Source organism: Cynocephalus volans, chromosome 11, assembly GCF_027409185.1.
Source record: "Cynocephalus volans isolate mCynVol1 chromosome 11, mCynVol1.pri, whole genome shotgun sequence".
NCBI lineage: Eukaryota > Metazoa > Chordata > Mammalia > Dermoptera > Cynocephalidae > Cynocephalus > Cynocephalus volans.
In genome coordinates, this window is record NC_084470.1 from 78,287,479 (window position 1) to 78,307,079 (window position 19,601).

The window sequence follows — 19,601 nt, forward strand, 5'->3', positions numbered from 1 at the left end:
GTATATTCATGTGAAATACAAAATATCATGAAATATGTGCATTGGAAATTCCATGGTGACGATTTCTTGGTTTTCTTCCAGTGACAGTGTGAGGCAGTTTAAAACATTTGCATATCATAGAAAACATTATTAATTAGGAAAGCTCTGCAATGCAATAAAGCCAGAGTTCTCTAGATGAGATTTATCATTTTATTTAGAAATCTAAGTAACACTTTTATCAGCTGATACACATTTTAAAGGATACAACAAAGGATTAGAGTAAGATACTTGCCTCTCTTAACCCAACTTTATTTACTTTGAGAAGACAAACCATGTGCATGGAGGTGCAGTTCTTATTAGCATGTTGGTGTAGATTTACATGAGTCCATGTTTCCAGCTTGGGTTAAGAGCTTCCTTTCATTTTCACCCTCAGTGATGCATGCAAAAATTTTCAAAGAAGAAAGAGTGTGAAACCTTAATATCAGCAGAACTGTCATTTTATTAAACAGCCCAGGGCTTTAAAATGGTGCCTGGAGAAACTTGTGTTTTTGGAGATTGCATAAAGGACCATGCAGATACTTGTGTGACATCTCAGGCTCCTGTCTCTTACTCTTATTGGATTCACAGAAGGATCTTGCAGATCCAACAGCCTTTAATAGAGACTGAACAAGACTTTTCAGATAAGTATATTGCTAGGCTTGTAGGCACAGGTTGAGAGGCCAGTCCATGTGGAGAGTACTTTCCCTCTCTGATGAGGCAAGGTGACTTGCTTCAAATTTATATTCTGTTACATGTTGTTGCATCACAAACATAGAAAGGATCGTGGCATTGGCATGTAGAAGCAGAACGCTTATCAGGGATTAGTTGGGGTCTCTGTGATTCATTTTAGGAGTGTCCAGGGATACACAGAAAGGAAAAAGGGAAAGAGCTTGCTTGGAAGGCATTTTGAAATGAGGTACTGGGGGAGTTACTGATATTTAGGAAGTGTATCAGTCAGCTAGTGCTGCTGTAACAAAGTACTACCAGCTGGGTGTTTTAAACAACGGAAAGTCATTTTCTCGCAATTCCAGAGGCTAGAAGTCTGAGATGAAGGTGACGGCAGTGTTGGTTTCTTTTGAGGCCTCTCTCATTGGCTTGTAGAAGGCTGCCTTCTCCCTGTGTTTTCTTGTGGTCTTCCCTCTACGTGAGCCTGTATCCAAATCTCCTCTTTTTGTCACCAGTCCTGTTGGGTTAGGGCCCACCCATATGACCTCATTTAAACTTAATTACCTCTTTACAGACCCTATCTGCAAATACAGCCACATTCTGAAATACTGGGGTTTAGAACTTCAATGTATGAATTTTGAGAGGTCACAATTTAGCCCATAATAGGAAGATAAATGAAGAAAGTGTAGGAAACAGTTGTTCACCTTATAGATGAGAATTTTCTTGTGGAAGTAAAGTAATTTTCTTGTGCCATGATGATATCGGTTAAATGATGCTTCTAAAACCTTAGTTACTTGTATAGAACCTTCACAACTTTTGTCAGCACTCTCAAACTTTTTTAGGTCAAAGCGACCTAGTGTCTTAGTAACTTTTTCATATATAAATTGAAAGAAAAATAGCATTTTAATTTTATTTTTAGATAACCACAGTACTTACTAATGGGATGTGATTGCCTGTTGGGCACTGCACAACTTGAGAAACCTCAGAACCGCATTGGATACTACCATCCTTGTTTCCCATTCCACATTCGTGTTGATGCAGTACTTTTTTTTTTTTAAAGTCACAGCAACCACCCAAAACCCAGCTTTGCAATGATATGGTATGATTGAAAAATATGTAGCACAATCTAATGCTCAAACAGATCTTGAGTTTAGTAGTTCTCGAGGTAGTATCACCATTTCCCTTGAAATTTTAAAATATTGCCAAGCCTTGTGAGTTCATTGTAGCACCTCTGGGTACCTCAGTCCATAGTTTAGGGACCATGAAACTACATTACTTCTTACTTAATATTTTCCTTTTATCGTCTCACATTTAAAATTTTTATTTTTATGTTTTTTAACTTATCCTCATTCTGAACATTAATATCTGTGAGAGACTGTCTCTGTCTATTTTTAATATGTAATAAAATCCATATACCACCCAAAAAACCATCTCATGCACTACTCATAAATACATATCTACCACTGGTAGATAAACTCTATTTGCTATATAGAGATAAACTCTGTATCTCTGTATAGTAGTGGTACTATACTTTAGCAGATACAGAGTTTATAAATTTAAAAGAGCAAAAAACTTTTATTTTGATAATTCATTGTTTTTCTTCTGTGTCTAATTTTTTTTAATAGACTTTATTTTTTTGGGAGCAGTTTTAGGTTCACAATAAAGTTAAGTGGAAGCTACAGAGATTTCCCATATACCTCCTGTCTCCAAACGTACACAGCCTCCCCCATTATCAGCATCCCCCACCATAGTGGTGCATTTATTAAAACTGATGAACCCACATTGACATTTCATTATCCTCCAAAGCTCATAAGTTGCATTCACTCTTGGTGTTGTATATTCTGTGGGTTTGGACAAATGTATAATGATGTATATCCACCATTATAGTATCATACAGAGTAGTTTCATTGCCCTAAAAATCCTCTGCATGCCACCTATTTCAGTGTCTGATTTTTACTTCTCTTATAGGAACTTGAAATGCAAGCTCGAGCTCATGGACTTTCCCTTATTCCATCCACGGGTCTCTGCTCTCCAGATCTGGTGAATCGGATCATCAAGCAAGAGCCCGTTCTTGAGAACTGCAACCAAGACCTCCTCCAGCATCACGCAGACCTAACTTGTACATCAACTCTTGATCTTACGGATGGCACCATCACCTTCAACAACAACCGGGGAGCCGGGACCGAGAGCAACCAAGCCTATAGCGTCCCCACGAAAATGGGATCCAAACTGGAAGACATCCTAATGGACGATACTCTTTCTCCTGTTGGTGTAACTGATCCACTCCTTTCATCTCTATCCCCTGGAGCTTCCAAAACTAGCAGCCGGAGAAGCAGTATGAGCATGGAAGAAACCGAGCATGCTTGTTAGCGAATCTTTCCTGCTCTGCATCCTTACAAACTGCTTTCTTTCTTGATTAGCAGATTTCATAATTTACCTGAAGGGGTTTTCTTGATAATTTTTCTTTAATATGAAAAAGTTTTTTCATGCTGTATCAATATAGCCCAGGATATATTTTATTTTTAGAATTTTGTGAAAGACTTGTATATTCTATTTTACAACTACAGATGCCTCCAAAGTATTGTACAATAAGTGTGCAGTATCTGTGAACTGAATTTGCCGCAGACTTCAGCTTTCTGAACAAGAGGATTTTGCCTCAGAGAAATGTCTGTCCATTTTTATTCAGGGGAAACTTGATTTGAGATTTTTAAGCCTGTGACTTCCTTGGAAATTAAATGTAAATTTTAATTGAAAGAATGTAAAGCAACCAAAAAAAAAAACCTCAAAAAAGAAAGAGGAAAAGAAATCCATACTAACCCTTTTCCATTTTATAAATGTATTGATTCATTGTTACCGCCTTAAAGATGCAGTACCCTTCTAGCAGCATTTAGTCTTTATACTACAAACTATTTAAAGAAATGCTATATTCTGTAAAAGACAAAAAAAAAAAAAAAGCCATTTTCATGAGGATTGTCTGGTTAGAAAATATAACTGATACCAACTGAAACTGAAGGGAGTTAGACCAAAGTTCTGAAACATAGAGTTTAGTCTTGCTCTCTTTAACTGAGATGTTACAGTTTTCTTCATCAATGAGCGTGATTCAATTTTTCATAAGATGTATTTTATTTTGAAATGGAAATGAATGTCCTCACAAAGTAAAATATTGAGGAGCACTGAAAGTTTGTTTCACTTTTTTTTTTTTTTCATTTTTCATTTTTGCTTTTTGATAAGACAACCAAACTGGGCACATTTCTAATTGGCTTTACTATTTTTATTTTTAAATTATGTTTTAGTGGTTCATTTGATTTGTACAGATACTTTATTATCATTGTTCTTTTAAATATGTTTGTATTAATTTGTAAGAGTATGCATCTTAAAATGACAAGTTTTCAATATTTTTACAACTCACTGGTGGTTTTCCGCATTCTTTGTACACCCACGCAAGATAACTTTTATGCAAGGTCTTGTGTTTAAAGAAAGCTTTGCAGATATTTTGTATATTACAGTCTCACTCAGAACTGGTTTTTTGACACATTTAAGGTGTAGTATTAATAGGTTAAAACCAGGCTTTCTAGAGAGAATAAACTTATATATTTATTTTTAGTGATATAAAAATAGTATTCTTGGAGACCGATAACCATAGCATTAATACACCCATTATGGTCATTTAAATTGGGGTTTATTTCACTAAACTTGCTGAATTTTGTTTTTAAAGAGAGAAATACTGTATTGGCAAGTTACTGTTACTTGATAACAATGTTTTAACAAGCAGCAATGTTGTAAAGTTAGTTTCAGTGCATTATCTACTTGTGTAGTCCTATGCAATAACAGGAGTAGAACATGTATCCAGCCTAGATGTTTTTTACAGAAGATATATAGTGTTATAAGCCAGGCTGTTGAATGGAATTTCTCAGTAGCAGCTTCCAGTTGAATAGCAAGTGGCATAAAGCATATCTATTCAGAATGAAGTGCCTTAAATATAGCAGTAGTCTTTTTTGGACTAGCACTGACTGAACTGTAATGTAGGAGAAAGTTTCAAGATGGTATCTGTAGTCAAGAACATGTAGCATGGTGCCTATGTAGACAATATAAGAGCTTCCAATTTTCCTTCAGATATTTTTAATATTAAATATATTTTAGTGACAGAGTGCCAACTTCTTTGATCAGGAAACCTTATTCAGGAAGTTTTTTTTTATTTGTTTTGTTTTTTTTAAGTGTTTAAATGTCTAATGTGAATTGGTGATGGGTAATGGAGGGTTCAGAGAGAAGTGATTGTCAGATGTATAGATGGATGGTTTAGGTGACAATAATCAACTGCATACTTCCCATGCATGTTGGGCAATGAAAATCCTTGGAAACATTGATGATGCTATCAGTTTTATAGCTTTATTACTTAAGGGGGTAGGGAAAATTTGTTCCCATTCTTTCAATCCCCTTAATTGCATAGCTTTTTTTCTAGCATAGTGATGCAAATCTGCATGAACAGCTAATTGTACCATAGTGTTCACTGATACAATCATAGCATTGTCTATTTTTCTCTTCATATTTATATGGTGGGGGGAAGCTGGGTGTGAAAGTTGAAGATCATGATGCTATGTTGCCAATTTTCCTTAGCTGGTTTTGATGGTTTTTAAAAATAGAGCAAAGTTGACTGATCCACGGTCAAGGGAATATGGCCATGGTTAAGCAACCTTATACAAAGCTTTGTTGAAAGAAAGCATGGCATCTTATACCACTGCCTGACTCTTGCACCTCCTGAGCTTGCCATTGCCTGCTTTCCTGTCCCCTTCCTCTTAAGAGACAATTTCTGGGAGTGGCAGGCGCACAAGCCTAGGAGAAAGCTGCAACCTTAGGGGTGGTTTTATTTATTTCTTTTTTGCCAAATAGAGTGTGGATTCATTTTAGGGATGAGTTAAGCCAAGAGGCAGTGGTTTGGGTTCATTGTGGCGAGAGAAATCCACACCGCTCCCCCCATCCCTGGGTACACAATTGTGACTCGGGGTTGGGCCTCCATATGGAGTGACCAAAATGCCAAAATGTCTTCCTCTGAGTAAGGCAATGGAAATACCAAATCTTCTGACTTTGCCAAAAAACCATACAACCAATCTGGTCATACATAGGATGACAGAGTTCTTTCTGGTTGTTTTTAAACAATAAAGCAATAAGAACAAGTAAAACACATAGGAAGTTAAAAGATATAAAATAAAGCACAAAGGAATGCACTTACTAATATTTTTGAAAAATGCACTGGGGAAAATTGATGTTGATAAAAGTATAAAAACCCTATTTCTTGATAAAAATGACAAATGACTGTCTCTTGCGGACGCTTGGTACTGTAATGTTAATAATAGTCACTTGCTGTTGGATGCAGCAATAATTTCTGTATGGTCCATAGCACTGTATATTATGGATTGATATTAATGTATCCAATGAAATAATTGAACTGTTGTTCTTGATAGCCTCATTAAAGCATTTGGTTTTTTCACATAGTGGTGGCCAATTGTGTTTAGTTAATGCCAATTTTGAATGTTGTTTGCCTTATCAAAAAATGGTAGTGCACATTTTCTTCTGGTTTAATGAATAACAAATTCCGTGAAAATTTTTAAAATGCCAGTAAGTACATTTTTTGTTTTAAATGACACTCTAAGATGTTACTTTTAGGTTTTAAACATTTTTGATTACTTTATGACTTGCACTCAGATGAACTATAATTATGCAGCTTTTTTCCCCTCTGAATTTGGGGAGATTTTAAACTCCCAAATGCCAAGAATTCATTTTAGATATAGAGGCTTTATTTAAAATATTTCAGTGAGAGGGGGCTTTAAAAAAAGAGAAATTGTCAGAGAAACCCTTGCATATTTACAGAAAAGATATTGGGTTTTTAAAATACAAATTTACCATAATGAAAGCTTAATATATCCAGGCTGCCAGCTCCTGGCTGTTTTTTTTTTTTTTTTTAATACAGTACTTAAGAATCATTTGATAAATGTTGGATTTGAATTGGTAAGTGTCAGACAAAACATGTCTTTATTCCCTAGCTAGACCTTAAACTTCTGCCCTTTTAAAAAATATATTCTGGTTTAACCTCTAGAGAAAATGAGTGAGAAACTTCCTGTAATGCTTCTGATCTGACTGTCAGCTTTTTCTTTCTTTTAATTTTTCTCCTCAAGTTGTAATATACAATAATCGAGGCCTTTCTTTTTCAGGGTTATTTGAATTACTTATATTTCCTCTAGAAATATGACTGTGATGTCTTAAAATCATGTAAAAGTAGAAAGATTTTCTATCTGAACAAGAGAATTTTCTGGATGAAACTGAAGGCAGGTAAGTTGAAAACTGTGGCTTTTCGTCCCTGGAGTGGTCTGCAGCAGAACCTTAACCCAAGTTTTTGCCCTGTCATTTGCTTGTAACAGTCCCTTCACAGTCCATGATCATCCTTAATCTCTGGCCGCCCCCTATGCACCCACACAGTTATGTATTATAGCAGTGTTACCTGAAGATCAGGCATTCACCTACAACTTGTATGACTTTATTTCATATCCTCAGACTTAAACATTTTAAAATTTTTTTATTAAGCCAATCTGCTTTATAAAACACTATATCCATGAAATGACAAAGCATGGGGTCTCAGATAAACTTCCTGGGTTTGAATCTTATCTCTGCCCATTTCCAGCTTTGTGATTTTGAGCAAGTTACTTAGCTTTCCTGTGCCTCAATTTCCTTTCTGTTCATTGGAGACAGTAATAGTAGCTACTACACAGTGGTATTGTGAAGACCATTCAAGTTAGTATACTAGAATTTTTGCTTGGCAGTACACAATAAACAGTAAATGGTTGCTGTTTTTATATTATCATCATAATCACCTTCATTATTAAAAGAGGAAATACTCCTTGAACCATCTAAAATCATTATAAGTATTATCTGTGGCATGTTCACCACATTTGGAGAAACACTGCAGAATAACGTAGGTCTAAGATTTGTGTGAATTGGCCAGGTGACAGGAGCCACATGCTACTTTGGAGAAGAGGACCTCACTCTCCGTAGGACCTGGGGTTAGAATATTTTAGAGAATTAATAATAAACCTAATCTGTCATATTTTAAAAATATCTTCAGTACAAATGACTTACACTTTGTATTGTATTAAACCTGTACACTCTGCATGTGTGCTTCTGCCATGAGAATAATTATACTCTGTTATTTCTAGAAAATATGCCTTGCTGTAGCTGAAATCTCTATCCCTACAGAATTAAACTTTTAAATCCTTTGTGAAATATACTGATGTTATGCAGCTAAGAGTGATGTCTTGACTATATCCTGCCTGTTCACTTTCCTACCAATATTGAAATATTTATCGGGGTTTTATTTTCAATTGTACTTACATTTGATGACTTCTTTGGAACACCATCTGAGGGGTTAATCTTTATAATCCCGCCAACATAAATGAACTGTTAGAATTACCCTGTTTTTATTTTTTTGTATTTGCCAAGATTCAATGCTTCGCCAAGTAGCATGAGGAAAGCTCGTTTAAGAGGAGTGTTGTAAAGGCAGATTTTCATTATCTTTAGAGAGACGTGGTGATGATCTCAATTCTTTTCTGCCACATCTGAGACTCAGTAGCAAGGGGTTCATGTTTTCACCTGCACTAACATGATTCTGTAACATACATTTTTTACAGAATCTAAATGAAGGAGCTTCCATTCTCCCATTTTCTCAAGAGGCATGTACCCCACCTCCAAAAAAAATGCAGAGCACATCTGCCATATTAAAATTGTCAAGGCCCTGTGCATAAATAAAATTTAGACGTAGTTAATTGCATTTGTGTTCAATATTTATAGATCTTTTGAGCCTGTTACCTATACCAGATATACTGGAAAGTAATGTGAGTATACACAAAACCAAATAAATCTTAGCAACATGTCTAAAGGGTAAAGACAGTTTGCTTTTGAAAAATTTGCATTTTAAATTTGTAATTATGGAGTCAGTTGAAGATATATCCAAATGGGTACAATTGTCACTCAAAACTTCTTACATATTATTCAGACAGCAAAATCTGTGTAGATAGAACCACTAAACTAGTGTTTCCCAAACTTTGCTTTATGGAACTAGTTCCACAAGCTGTTCCAGAAGCTTTGGGGAATGAGTTCTAGGAGATGGGGCTGGGAGGCCAAACACTATAGTTAATTTTGAGAAAGAAAGTTAACTTTGGGAAATGCTGGGCTAAACAAATTTGAACAGGAATCTCTACTGCAAAACTTCTCAAATTCTAAAATATGCTAATGTGCCTTGAGAATTTTCAGGACTGGGAATAGTAATGTAGTATTTCCAGTTGTATTTGGCCACAGGATTGTGTGTGTGTGTGTGTGTGTGTGTGTGTGTAAAATACCTGTTAATGGCTCCAAATTGGGAAGTTCCAGAGATTTTACAAATATTATATAGGGTTGATAAAGATAATTTCTTCTGTTTTCCCAAGGTAATTATGCTTATATTTGTTTATGATTCTGTAGGTAGAAACATTGCCATTAAAAAATTATTCCTGAAAAGACAAATTAGCTTAGGTCTGCATCTCCAATTAAAATACAAAATTCTGGTTAAGGAAAACTATTGCCATTAAAAAATTATTATTCCTGAATTTTAAAAATGACATTTTTTTGTGGTTATACACCTGTTCAATGTACCTCTTCTATGAATAGTAAAATAAAAAGTCCTTTATATTACATGTCTCCCACCTCTTTAAATGTGGACAACCTAGTGTTTAGGAAGTAGGGTGGAAATCTTGGCTACAGGATAATTGACTTATAACTTTATGTCCTGCTCACTGGTTTTTGGCAGAAAGACATCAGGAAGAATTGTATGGTATTCAGAATTGACATAATCTTGCCAATGATTTCTTTTTTAATGCAGGCAAGTGCTAACAGATGGACCAGGTTATATCTCAAAAGTACAGTTGTTAATTGGTTGTAGGGAATCCCATTAAAGATACATTAATCGTCATATGCTTACAGTGTATTGTAGTACTAAGATTGTTCTAGAATTTAAACACTGTATTACAAAACCAGTGGAAAAACACATTAGCACATGTTTTCCACTCCTTACAGATGAGATCAGAAATTTCTTTCATTCAATGTTTTTTAAAATATATTTTTTTAGCCCATACTCTTTGCCTGGGAATAAATGGTTTCACTCCAGTAGAACAGAGGAATTTATCGGCTCATATTACCTTAAAGTCCAAATGGTAAATGTCACTTCGTGTATGCCTGGGTTCAGTGGCTCAAACAAGGCGTCTGTTCTGTTTGCCTCTAATTTTCTGGGCTCTGTCCTCTTTTTTGCAGCTGGGTCTTCTCTATGACGTCTCTTCTGGCAGTTTCAAGTCCAGTGGAAAGCCAGCCTCTCTTTCCCAGTTGCTATGGCAAAGTCTCTGCATTGGTTCTGATCGGGCCTGCTTGAGTATGGTCACCATAGCCCAAAGATGGAACATATTAGTAGGCCAGGTCTGGGTCCCATGTCCACTCCAGTAGATTTACTCAGTAACACCTAAGCCGTGTGGATCAAGAGCAAAGAAAGTGAGATTTACCCGGACTCTGGAGGGTGGTGTTGCTCTCAAAGGGGGGAGTAGTGGATTCTGAGTAGTCAAAACAAAGATCCTCATTACCGTAGATGTCAAGAGGGTTTCACAAGCTCTGCTTTTGCCAGTCTCTTGCCCCTCCCAGATGCATCAATTTGAAATTTTTCTTTCCTCTACCATTCAGCCAGGGTGATGGAAATGGAGGAAAGGAAAGTATTAAGTCCCTATCGCTGTATCTCCCTCATCACCATCATTCTTGGCTAGTTTTTCATCAACAGTTCTCCAGCTTTCACCCCCTACTCAGTCCTCTACCACATGGAGATCCTAAGACCCAAGCTTTGCCATAAGATATTCAGAGGACTCACAAGGCACACGTTCCTCTAGATGCACATGGATTCCTACTTTTGTCGTTTCCAATGCCCCCTGGGTTATCAGGATGTTTTCAGTTGCACACGGCAGAAACCAAACTCCATTTGGATTAAGTCAAAAAAGGAGATTTATCAGTTTACATAACAAGAAACTCCAGAGAGGAATTCAGAATGAGCTCACATGCTCAAATGACAATTCATGAATTGGTTGCTCTCTCTCTTACTTAGTTCTGCTTTCTACGTTGGCTTCATTTTACGCAGATTCTCTCTGTGAGGTGGCAGAATAATTGATGGCCACAAATACATCTTTGCAGTTCATCCCCCAGCCTGGGAAAAACATTTCTCTCCTAGAATCTCACTGGCCCAAGTTGGCCAGCATGTTTAATCCTGGACCAATTATTGTCAGAGGATGGGATACACTGGTAGCCCATGCCTAATCCTTTCTACTCCATTGAACAAAGGTGGAGTAAGTCTCTCTAGAGGAGAAAGGGGCAGCCCTGAAAACTGGCAAGTTCTCGCTCAAGTTCTCTTTTCTGCCTGTGAGTGTCTACTTGCTTTTCTAGCAGTTAGCTCCTTATCTTTCAGGTTTTGGATTAAATTTTACCTTCTCAGAGAAGAGGGCATTGACCACCTTATGGAAGGGAAGCACCATTTGCATTTTCTTAACACACCATCTTGTTTATTCTTTCAGAGCCCTGGGTTTTTTGTTTTGTTTTGTTTTGTTTTTCTTATTTTTTTCTCTAACCAGTTTGAGCTGGCTTCCTGTCCTTTACATATAAAATATTCCTATTTGTGATCAATAGAAAAGGGCTGGCAAGTTTTGCCACAATATTGTCAATAAGAATACAATCTTATCTTTCAAATAAATAAAAGTACTAGGTTAAGAGAATCTGTTTGCTAGGACTGTTGAAATATCTGTTTACAAGCATCATGTCATCACATCTCATTTACATGTGTTCTTGGGATAATAAATGTTCCATATGAATTAACTTACAGATAGTGAAACTTATCTCTTTCAATGGCCAAAATTTTATCTTCACTATTTTTGATGATAGGCTTTCTCAAATGTATTATTCTCTGCCTCTTGAAACAGAATATAATGAATATAATTTTTCCTGTGCTTGATGGCACAGGGTCGTCTTTAAGATCATTATTACATTGTGCTGTAATACAGTGGTGTCCTTGGAGGCTTTAGAAGCGTAATGAAGGTTTTGGTCCCTATATTAAGTGGCCCTAGAGAGTAGCACTCTTTCCTCCCCACCCCTTCAACTTTACTGCTATAGCTCTGCTGTGGGCTTAGGAGAACTGCTGATCCAGTTAAGTAATTAAGAGTTAACAAAATTGAGCCTTATATGAGAAGAATGTGCTCTGTGTAAATGTCTGGTTATTCTCCTGTATGTGAAATCCATAAGCTTTAGTGCTCTGAATTTGACTGTGCAGAAACTTTTTTCTGCTCTCGTTTTCCTATTTTCTCACTGGACTTTGGCAGTAGAAGTCATTGGATATGTAACCTGGTTAAAGAAGGTTTACTATAATTAGAAACACAGGTTAGGCTCCTCATGGTCATGGGATTCTGTTTTGCTAAGTTACTTATAAGCCATTCATTTTTCTATACATTGCAGGAATTCTATTAGGTGAGTCCAGCTTAGACTATGACAGGGGTCAGCAAACTTTTCTGTAAAAGGCCTGAAAGTAAATACTTCAGGCTTTGTGAGCTGAGAGGCAAAATCAAGGATACTATGTTGGTACTTGTATAGCAACTGAGAAAAGAGATTTCTGTAAATTTTTCATCGATGAATTTATAGTATTATAAAAATAATTGAATCTAATTTTTGTAACACAAATCTACTAATGAGAAGAATGGAATTCTTTTGCGGGGGATGAGTACCATTTTGCTTAACTGAGGTTCAAAGCTAGTGTTCCGTAGCCTCAAATTGATTGTAAATGTTTATTTGTAAAAGCCACTCTTATAGCTCAAGTGCTGTACAAAAATAGGGGGCTGCCATTAAATTCTGCTTAATGGGATGTGAGCACACTTCAGTTCTTACTTCTTTCTAAGAAAGCGTGAGAAAGACTTGAAACTGTCTCCCTGGACCCAGAGATAGATGCCCTGTGTTGTGTATGGCAGATCCCTGATCTCTACCTCTAATCCCTGGGCTGCTGTGTGAAAAATAAAGAAATGGGCTATCTCCTTTAATGTCTGTATTTTGGATCTTTTGTTACAACAGCTTAGCTGTGCTTGCAAATATAGTGAACTCTCTACACTTAAAAGTAAGATTGTTTTCTCCTCCTCTTCCTTCTCCTCCTCTTGACCCTTTTCTTCAATTCAGAATTTTCACTATTTCCTATTGGCCTTACAGCTCAGATAATCTAAATTAATGAGTTTTTTTTTTTTTCCTGCTTAAGCAAAAACAAATTAAATATCTCTTTGTAGCTTGGATAAGAATAGTTGAATTAGAATTTAAAAGCTATCTAAGGATTTTGTATGTTTCCTAAACAAAGGTTAGGAGATGTAGTTGTTCTTTTGTAATAACAGGAAGCAAAAAACATGGAAAGTATATCTTATTTTGGTTAGTGAAACAGTTTGTATCTATTTATTGGGATTATTATAAAAGACTGGATAATAGTATTCAATATTTATTTCTTTTGTTGTCAGCTGAACTTTTTCTTTAATCATATCTAGTTTGAGACAAGGAGCTACTGAATGTAGATTGTTATACATAGTGTACAAAGTAGAAAATTATACAAGAAGCAATGAAAGTAGTGCAAATGCTATTATCTGCACTATGATTTGCTGTAGAAAAAGATGGCTATAATGGTATTTTTCATAATTTTTTTTTTGGCTAAGGGATATGTGATAACTTGCTGAGTTTAGATCCCTCCTGCCCCTGGAAGGCTGACATCGCCCCAGAAATCTAACACATAAGAAGGATCCTGCCCTAGTGATGTCTAGAATCACCATAGCTTTCTACTTTTTTCCTCTTATGCCTGGTTTCTACTAGTGTTTCTGAGTAGGGAGTAGGAAGTGCCATGAACAATCTTTCTCTGCTAACGAAAATCTAGCTTAAGGATGGCAAAAACGTGGTCCCCACATCACCACTTCCTGAAACCACTTCTTTGGCTGGCATTACTAATCAGTTGCTGCAGTTTCTCTCTCTGAGTCTGGGCATGGCTTCACAATTCATAAAAGAATATTCTTGGCAGCCACGGCTGATTGATCAAAGTTGTTTCTGAAAGGGAAACTTACTTTCTCGCTCCAATCTTCTTGGTGCATTCTATTACTTGCAATGTACTGCATGCATTTGGGAGGATGTATCTGGTTCACAAGGTGCTATTAAGGTACATTATGTGGCCCAATGTCAGGATCACAGGTAAATGGTTCCCTCCTCAACTCAAAATGTGTGCCACATTTTAAAACTTCATCTGTCCTAGATAGCATTCCTATGGGAAATCTACAAATGTAGGAGGAATAGTTACTTCTCAGTCTGGATCCAGGACATTTCAATAGCAGTTATTCATATGCCTTTCATTTTTGTGTCCTTAGCAGTTAACCAAGAACCTGATACATAATAGGTTCTCCATAAATATTTGAATGAGTGAATGAATGCGTAATGTGTAATGATTCAACTAATATTTGTTGAATTCCTGTTATGTGATTTATAGAATTCCAAAATTTGGAGAGATTAGAAGCACCTATTCCAATGTTTTATGGGACAGAATGCATAGTTTTTTTTAAAAATGTGGTAAATAGTATAAAAATTTTATTTAAAAACACAAAAATAGCTGTTTAATAATACAGAAAGGAAAGATCTTGTTACTGGGTAAGTGTGTAGGACCACTTGAGGGTGAAGACACAAACTCATACTTAGTTTAAATGGCTATCCTGTATTCTGAAATAATATAGTTTATCATTTTTGTTAAAATTACCTTTTATAAATTTAAATAATGTGATCCCAATTCTTGTTGTTCATCCAAATTTTGTTGAGAGATTATTGGTTTATGAAATCCTCCGACTGGTTAATGCAACCCTTTAAAAATGCTTTGTAACTCTAGATAGAACAGGGAAGAAACTCTTGTGGAGAGAACTTGGGATCTTTAATGCTGGTTGTTTGTTGTTTGAGACACCAAGCATAGATAAAACACAGGGTTTGAGTGACAAGGCTCTGTCACTTACCATGTAATCTTAGCCAAATAACTTAAACTTTCTGAGTCTCAGTTTTTTAATTTAGAAAATGGAAGTAGAAATGCCTATCTCAGAGGGTTGGTATGAAGATTAATGAGAGAAAATATAGAAAACATTAATTTCTACACTTGGCAACACTTGATGACTATTGCTATTTTCTCGTCAGTTGTGTTTGTACTGCAGTGTTTCCTTTCAACCAGTAGTTGTCTTTTCTCTGTCAAAAATAACTCTATTATTAGACAACATATCTTGCTTAGTGGCTGTAAAGCCCAAACTGCATTTGGTCATAGTATTTAAAAAGTTAAGAGACATTAAACTTCATTTTTCTATAATAAAAAGATGAAGCTTTCAAATAGAGTTCCTTGAGGGAAAAGGCCAACAGTTGTTTTTCTTTCATCAAAAATGCTAATAGAATATTCTCTAAGTTTGTGGGTTTTTCTGCAGGATACACACGTGTTTTGGGCCATACCAGGCTCTACAATGTTGTGTTTAAAAACCTGGATGCCACTTCTCAGCCATAGTCTCCTTCAACATTTTGAGCTGGTCCTGCTGGTATTGACATTTGTATTATTACATAATATTCTGGAATAAATCAACAGTTATTAAAAAAAAATGTGAATGCTGGAGGCAGACTGGGTTTGAATTTAATGCCCTCCTCTTGCCACCTTATAACTTTGGGCAAGATATCTAATCTCACTTTACTTCTTTTTCCTCATCTATAAAATGGCAGTAAGTAACTTCCCTTCCCTCAGACAGTTTCAAGGCTAAATGAATGAATGCATGTCAAAGGACTTGTGCACCTGTCACAGATTAACACTCAACAAATGTTAGCTCTTACTGTACCATAGAGACTGATTTTTTTTTTTTTTTTTCTTGGACTGGCCTTCTAATCTAGCAATGGGAAGCTCCAGCCCACTAGTTTTCCAGTGTTTTTCTTGTTTCTCCTTCCCGGACTATTCCACTTATCTATTGCTGCATAACAAAGCAGCCCAAAATGGTGCATCAAGCAAAAGACAGTTGATTACGTTCACGGAATCTGTGGGTCAGGAAGTGATCAGCACAGCAGACATGGCTTATCTTCTCTCTGCTCCATGATGGCTGGGGCCACAGGTGGGAAGACTCCACCGGCTGGCAGGAACTCAATAGCTGAGGACTGGAAGCATCTGGAGGTGCCTTCACTCACAAGTCTGATGCCTAGGCTCAGCTGGGACTGTTGACCAGAGTGCCTCCACATGGCCTTTCCACGTGGCTTGGGTTTCTCTCAGCATGGCAGCTGGTTTCTCAGACGGAACAACCCTACAGCCAGTGTTCCAAAAACCCAGACAGAAGCTGCATGTCCTTTTATGACCTGGCCTTCGATGTCACAAAAGCATTCCACCACGCTCTCCCGATCCAAGCAATCACTAGACTGCTCTTATTCAGGGGGAGGGGAGATAGACTCCACTCTGGATGGGAGAAGTGTCAGAGATTGAAAGTCTTTTTTTCTTTAAACTTTCCACCTCTATGTCCATCTTCATTTCATCTATAGCACTGGTTACCTGAGTTCTTCTGGTTGCCGGTCCCTGGTCGTCCTGTTTCAGTGTGACAGACCCTAACCCCTGGGATCTGGACTCTAGAGCATCCCTCAGTTAACCTTAGCTGCTCTTTCCACAGCTCTGCCCACTCCCCAGCCATGCCGCCCACCTCTTTTCTTTGCTCCAGTTCCATCCGGCTATAGAAAAGTCACTGGGTAGAATAATATCTTTATAAACTAGCCAAACTTTCCCTCAGTATTACAACTTCCTCCTTAGTCTGTCCACAACTTTGGGAAGCCTAATGATCTATTATTCTTGCTTATGGACTCGAGAAGGGATGTACCTTCAGAAAGTGGAAAACAGAGGCAGCTCTTCCTAGGAAAATGGAAAAGACACCCAGTATAGAACGAATATGTGGATACAAAGACTCCCTTAACCAACTCCAGAAAGATTCCCCAGTTAGGGGAGAAGAGAGGATCAGAGGGAGAGTAGTGAGAGCAGAGGTATTGATGGGTACCTGAGAGATGGGCTCCTTAGGCTGAAACTTAGGAAGACCAGACAGTTTTATGGGATCTGAGAGCAGAGAGGACCTGAGGTTGTTCCCAGATAAGTCCCCGGACAGGACAGGCAGCAATAACGTAGAGAAAAAAAATGACTGTATTTAGGTAGGACAGGGCCTTCACCTAGCTGCCCAATTAGAGAGTCCTGGGGGCTGGTCAGTTAGCTCAGTTGGTTGGAGCACAGTCTTATAACCCCAGGGTCATAGGTTTGAATCCCTGTGCTGGCTAGCCTCCAAGAAAAAAAAAAGTTAGCAATAATATATATATAAAAAAGAAGAAACCTGGAATTCAAGAAGGAAACAAGCAATCATGAAAGGACCTTGCAGAAGAGGATGAGAAAGACTCATCAGTAACCCACATGGGCTCATCACCAAAGACCAGAGAGAATGACACTGAGGACCAGGTGCCTGGCCTCCCCCAGTGGCTCTTTTTTACAGACTCCTCTGAAACACAGAACTCCATGGGAAAGGGAAGGGAACCCCAAATTACAAAGATTAACCTTCAAACCTCCTTGATAACAACTGGTAGACTCAAATTAGAAATAGTCTAGTTATAGAAAAATAAAGGAAGTAAAATTGTTTTGCACACCTAAATGTGTGTACTGCAATCCATGTTCACCACACATATTTCATGTTTCATATTGCTAGAGGTTTCAAGAGAGAGGTGGGTGTATACAATAGAATACTACATAGCATTGGTTTCTTTTTAGCCGATTCTGATTTTTGTTGCCTTGGAATTTTATTTTATATTGGATTTTTGTCAAACACGTTGTTAAGGACTTAGAGAGCTATTAGGTAAATGCAGATTATTGTGCACAGAAGTTGCCATTAATTCATCTAAACCTCACTGAGCACCTACTATATGTCAAACATAGTTTTAGGTGTTGGAGTTACAGAGGTAAAAAGGACTTTTCCCTAGAAAATGATGCTTACATTTGAACATCTTTAGAGGCGTGATTTCTTTGTCCCATAGACTATGTCTTAGGTTCCTAGCTAGACACAAATGTGTGCGAAATCTAGCCAGGTTAGAAAAAGTGTATGCTTGGAGCGTCTTCCTGCAGACTCAGTATTGATTTCTGTGGCAATTCTCTCCTTCTGTGGTTTGGACAACAGACTAAAAAGAGAAAGTTTTGAAGCATACACATATCCACACACATCATCTCTGTATTGGGTAGTAGGGTGTGTTGCCATTGCATGATATGTTTAGACAAAAATGACTTGCTTTATAGTGATCTTTGTTCACATTAAATCTGCAGAAATAAATAGTATTACTGATTTCTTTTTTTGTTTGATGTCAGTGTAGGATATTCATTAAGAAAATGTACTGGATATAATGTCACCTTAATTACGGTATGGGAAGGTTTAATGAAGGCAAATTCCCCTTTATAGCTTAAGGCTTTAATGCCACTAGGCTCTTTCTGTTTATTCCAATGAATTACATTCTGGCATCCACGAAAATTGCATAACAAATGCATAACTAATGTGACATTCACACAAAACATCACATTAGTTCCATACGATTGGCTCTATTCCAGTGAACATCAAACCAAATCATGTTATTGTATTTGTGAGTTGTGATTTAATAACCTAATTTGTAAGTAGTTTTGTCTGAATCTGGCATGTTATTTACGCTACTCATGGTGGTCTCAAAGACATACTACATGCACATTTTATTTGGCTTGGCTACCTCTCTCCCCCACCAACCCACCATAGACACACCCCTAAATATATCAAATAGTCTTTTACTACTAAATACGTTTTCAGCTAATTTCCTGCTATGTTCAAATTTACAGGCTGACAACAGTTTATTTTTTCCATAACTCAAAAATTCCCGTAATGTAACAAGCTTTGGGGTTTGGAGAACTAAGAATTAGGAAGAAAACAGATTATCATCCTAGCCCAGGAACACTTAATAGTTGTATAATATTATTATAAAGTGAGGCCAAAATCATTCTGTGAGCAGAAGTCAATCTATTTTGAAATAAGATATTCTTTCTGCCTGGAACCTTCTCCCAGTTTATGTGGCAAGCTCAGTGATGTCCTTTAGGCTCAATTGTTACCGCCTGAGAAGGCCTCTGATTACCCTATTTAAAGCAGCCCCTTCTGTACCAGTTACTCTCTATCACGTCACCCTGTGTGACAATGTCTACTACCTGCCTCTCAATATCTGCTCTTCCTTTTTCCTTAGTAATAGAACTGCTGCCTAATTTCCAAGTAGGCATATGACCACTTAGAATGCAGGGTACCTATTCCAGCTTTTCTTGCAGCGATGGACTACATTCTGACTATTGGGAAAAACAATAAATTATCCTTAAGAGGATGAGGTATGGCCCTCTTGTCACCTTTGTACTTTATGCAGATATAATGGCTGGAGCCCAAGCAGTCATCTTGAATCATGAGGTAGAAGCCATATGTTGAGAATGGTGAACCACAAATCTGAATCTCTGATAAATTCATGAAGCTGCCTAGAGAAATAAACTTTTAAAGTTGCAAGCAATATTTAACATATATAGCAACTGCTCCAGAATATGAACCTGATTCAACCAAATAGAATAGGGAACTGGTCAATCAGAATACATGCCAGTGTTAAAAACTTGTAGCTACCTCGATACACGTTGGCTGAATTACAACCTAGGTTAAAACCAAATGATTTTGAATCTTCTGTCACCTGCAGCTAAACCTAATCCTACATAGAATGTTCTATTTCCTTTATAACCTTTGTTATAGTCT

The 19,601-nt window shown here is 37.1% G+C and overlaps 1 protein-coding gene across 10 annotated transcripts in view; it reads left to right on the forward strand.

Annotated features, from left to right (window-relative positions):
* MITF (melanocyte inducing transcription factor) overlaps window positions 1–6,173 on the forward strand; it is a 211,339-nt gene extending 205,166 nt beyond the window's left edge. For all 10 annotated transcript variants that reach the window (XM_063114138.1, XM_063114140.1, XM_063114141.1 and 7 more), the window contains one exon: window positions 2,653–6,173. In XM_063114138.1, coding sequence (XP_062970208.1) covers window positions 2,653–3,054 — 402 coding nt within the window. In that variant the 3' untranslated portion in view covers window positions 3,055–6,173. The remainder of the gene's footprint in view (window positions 1–2,652) is intronic.
* Window positions 6,174–19,601: the final 13,428 nt, after the last annotated feature.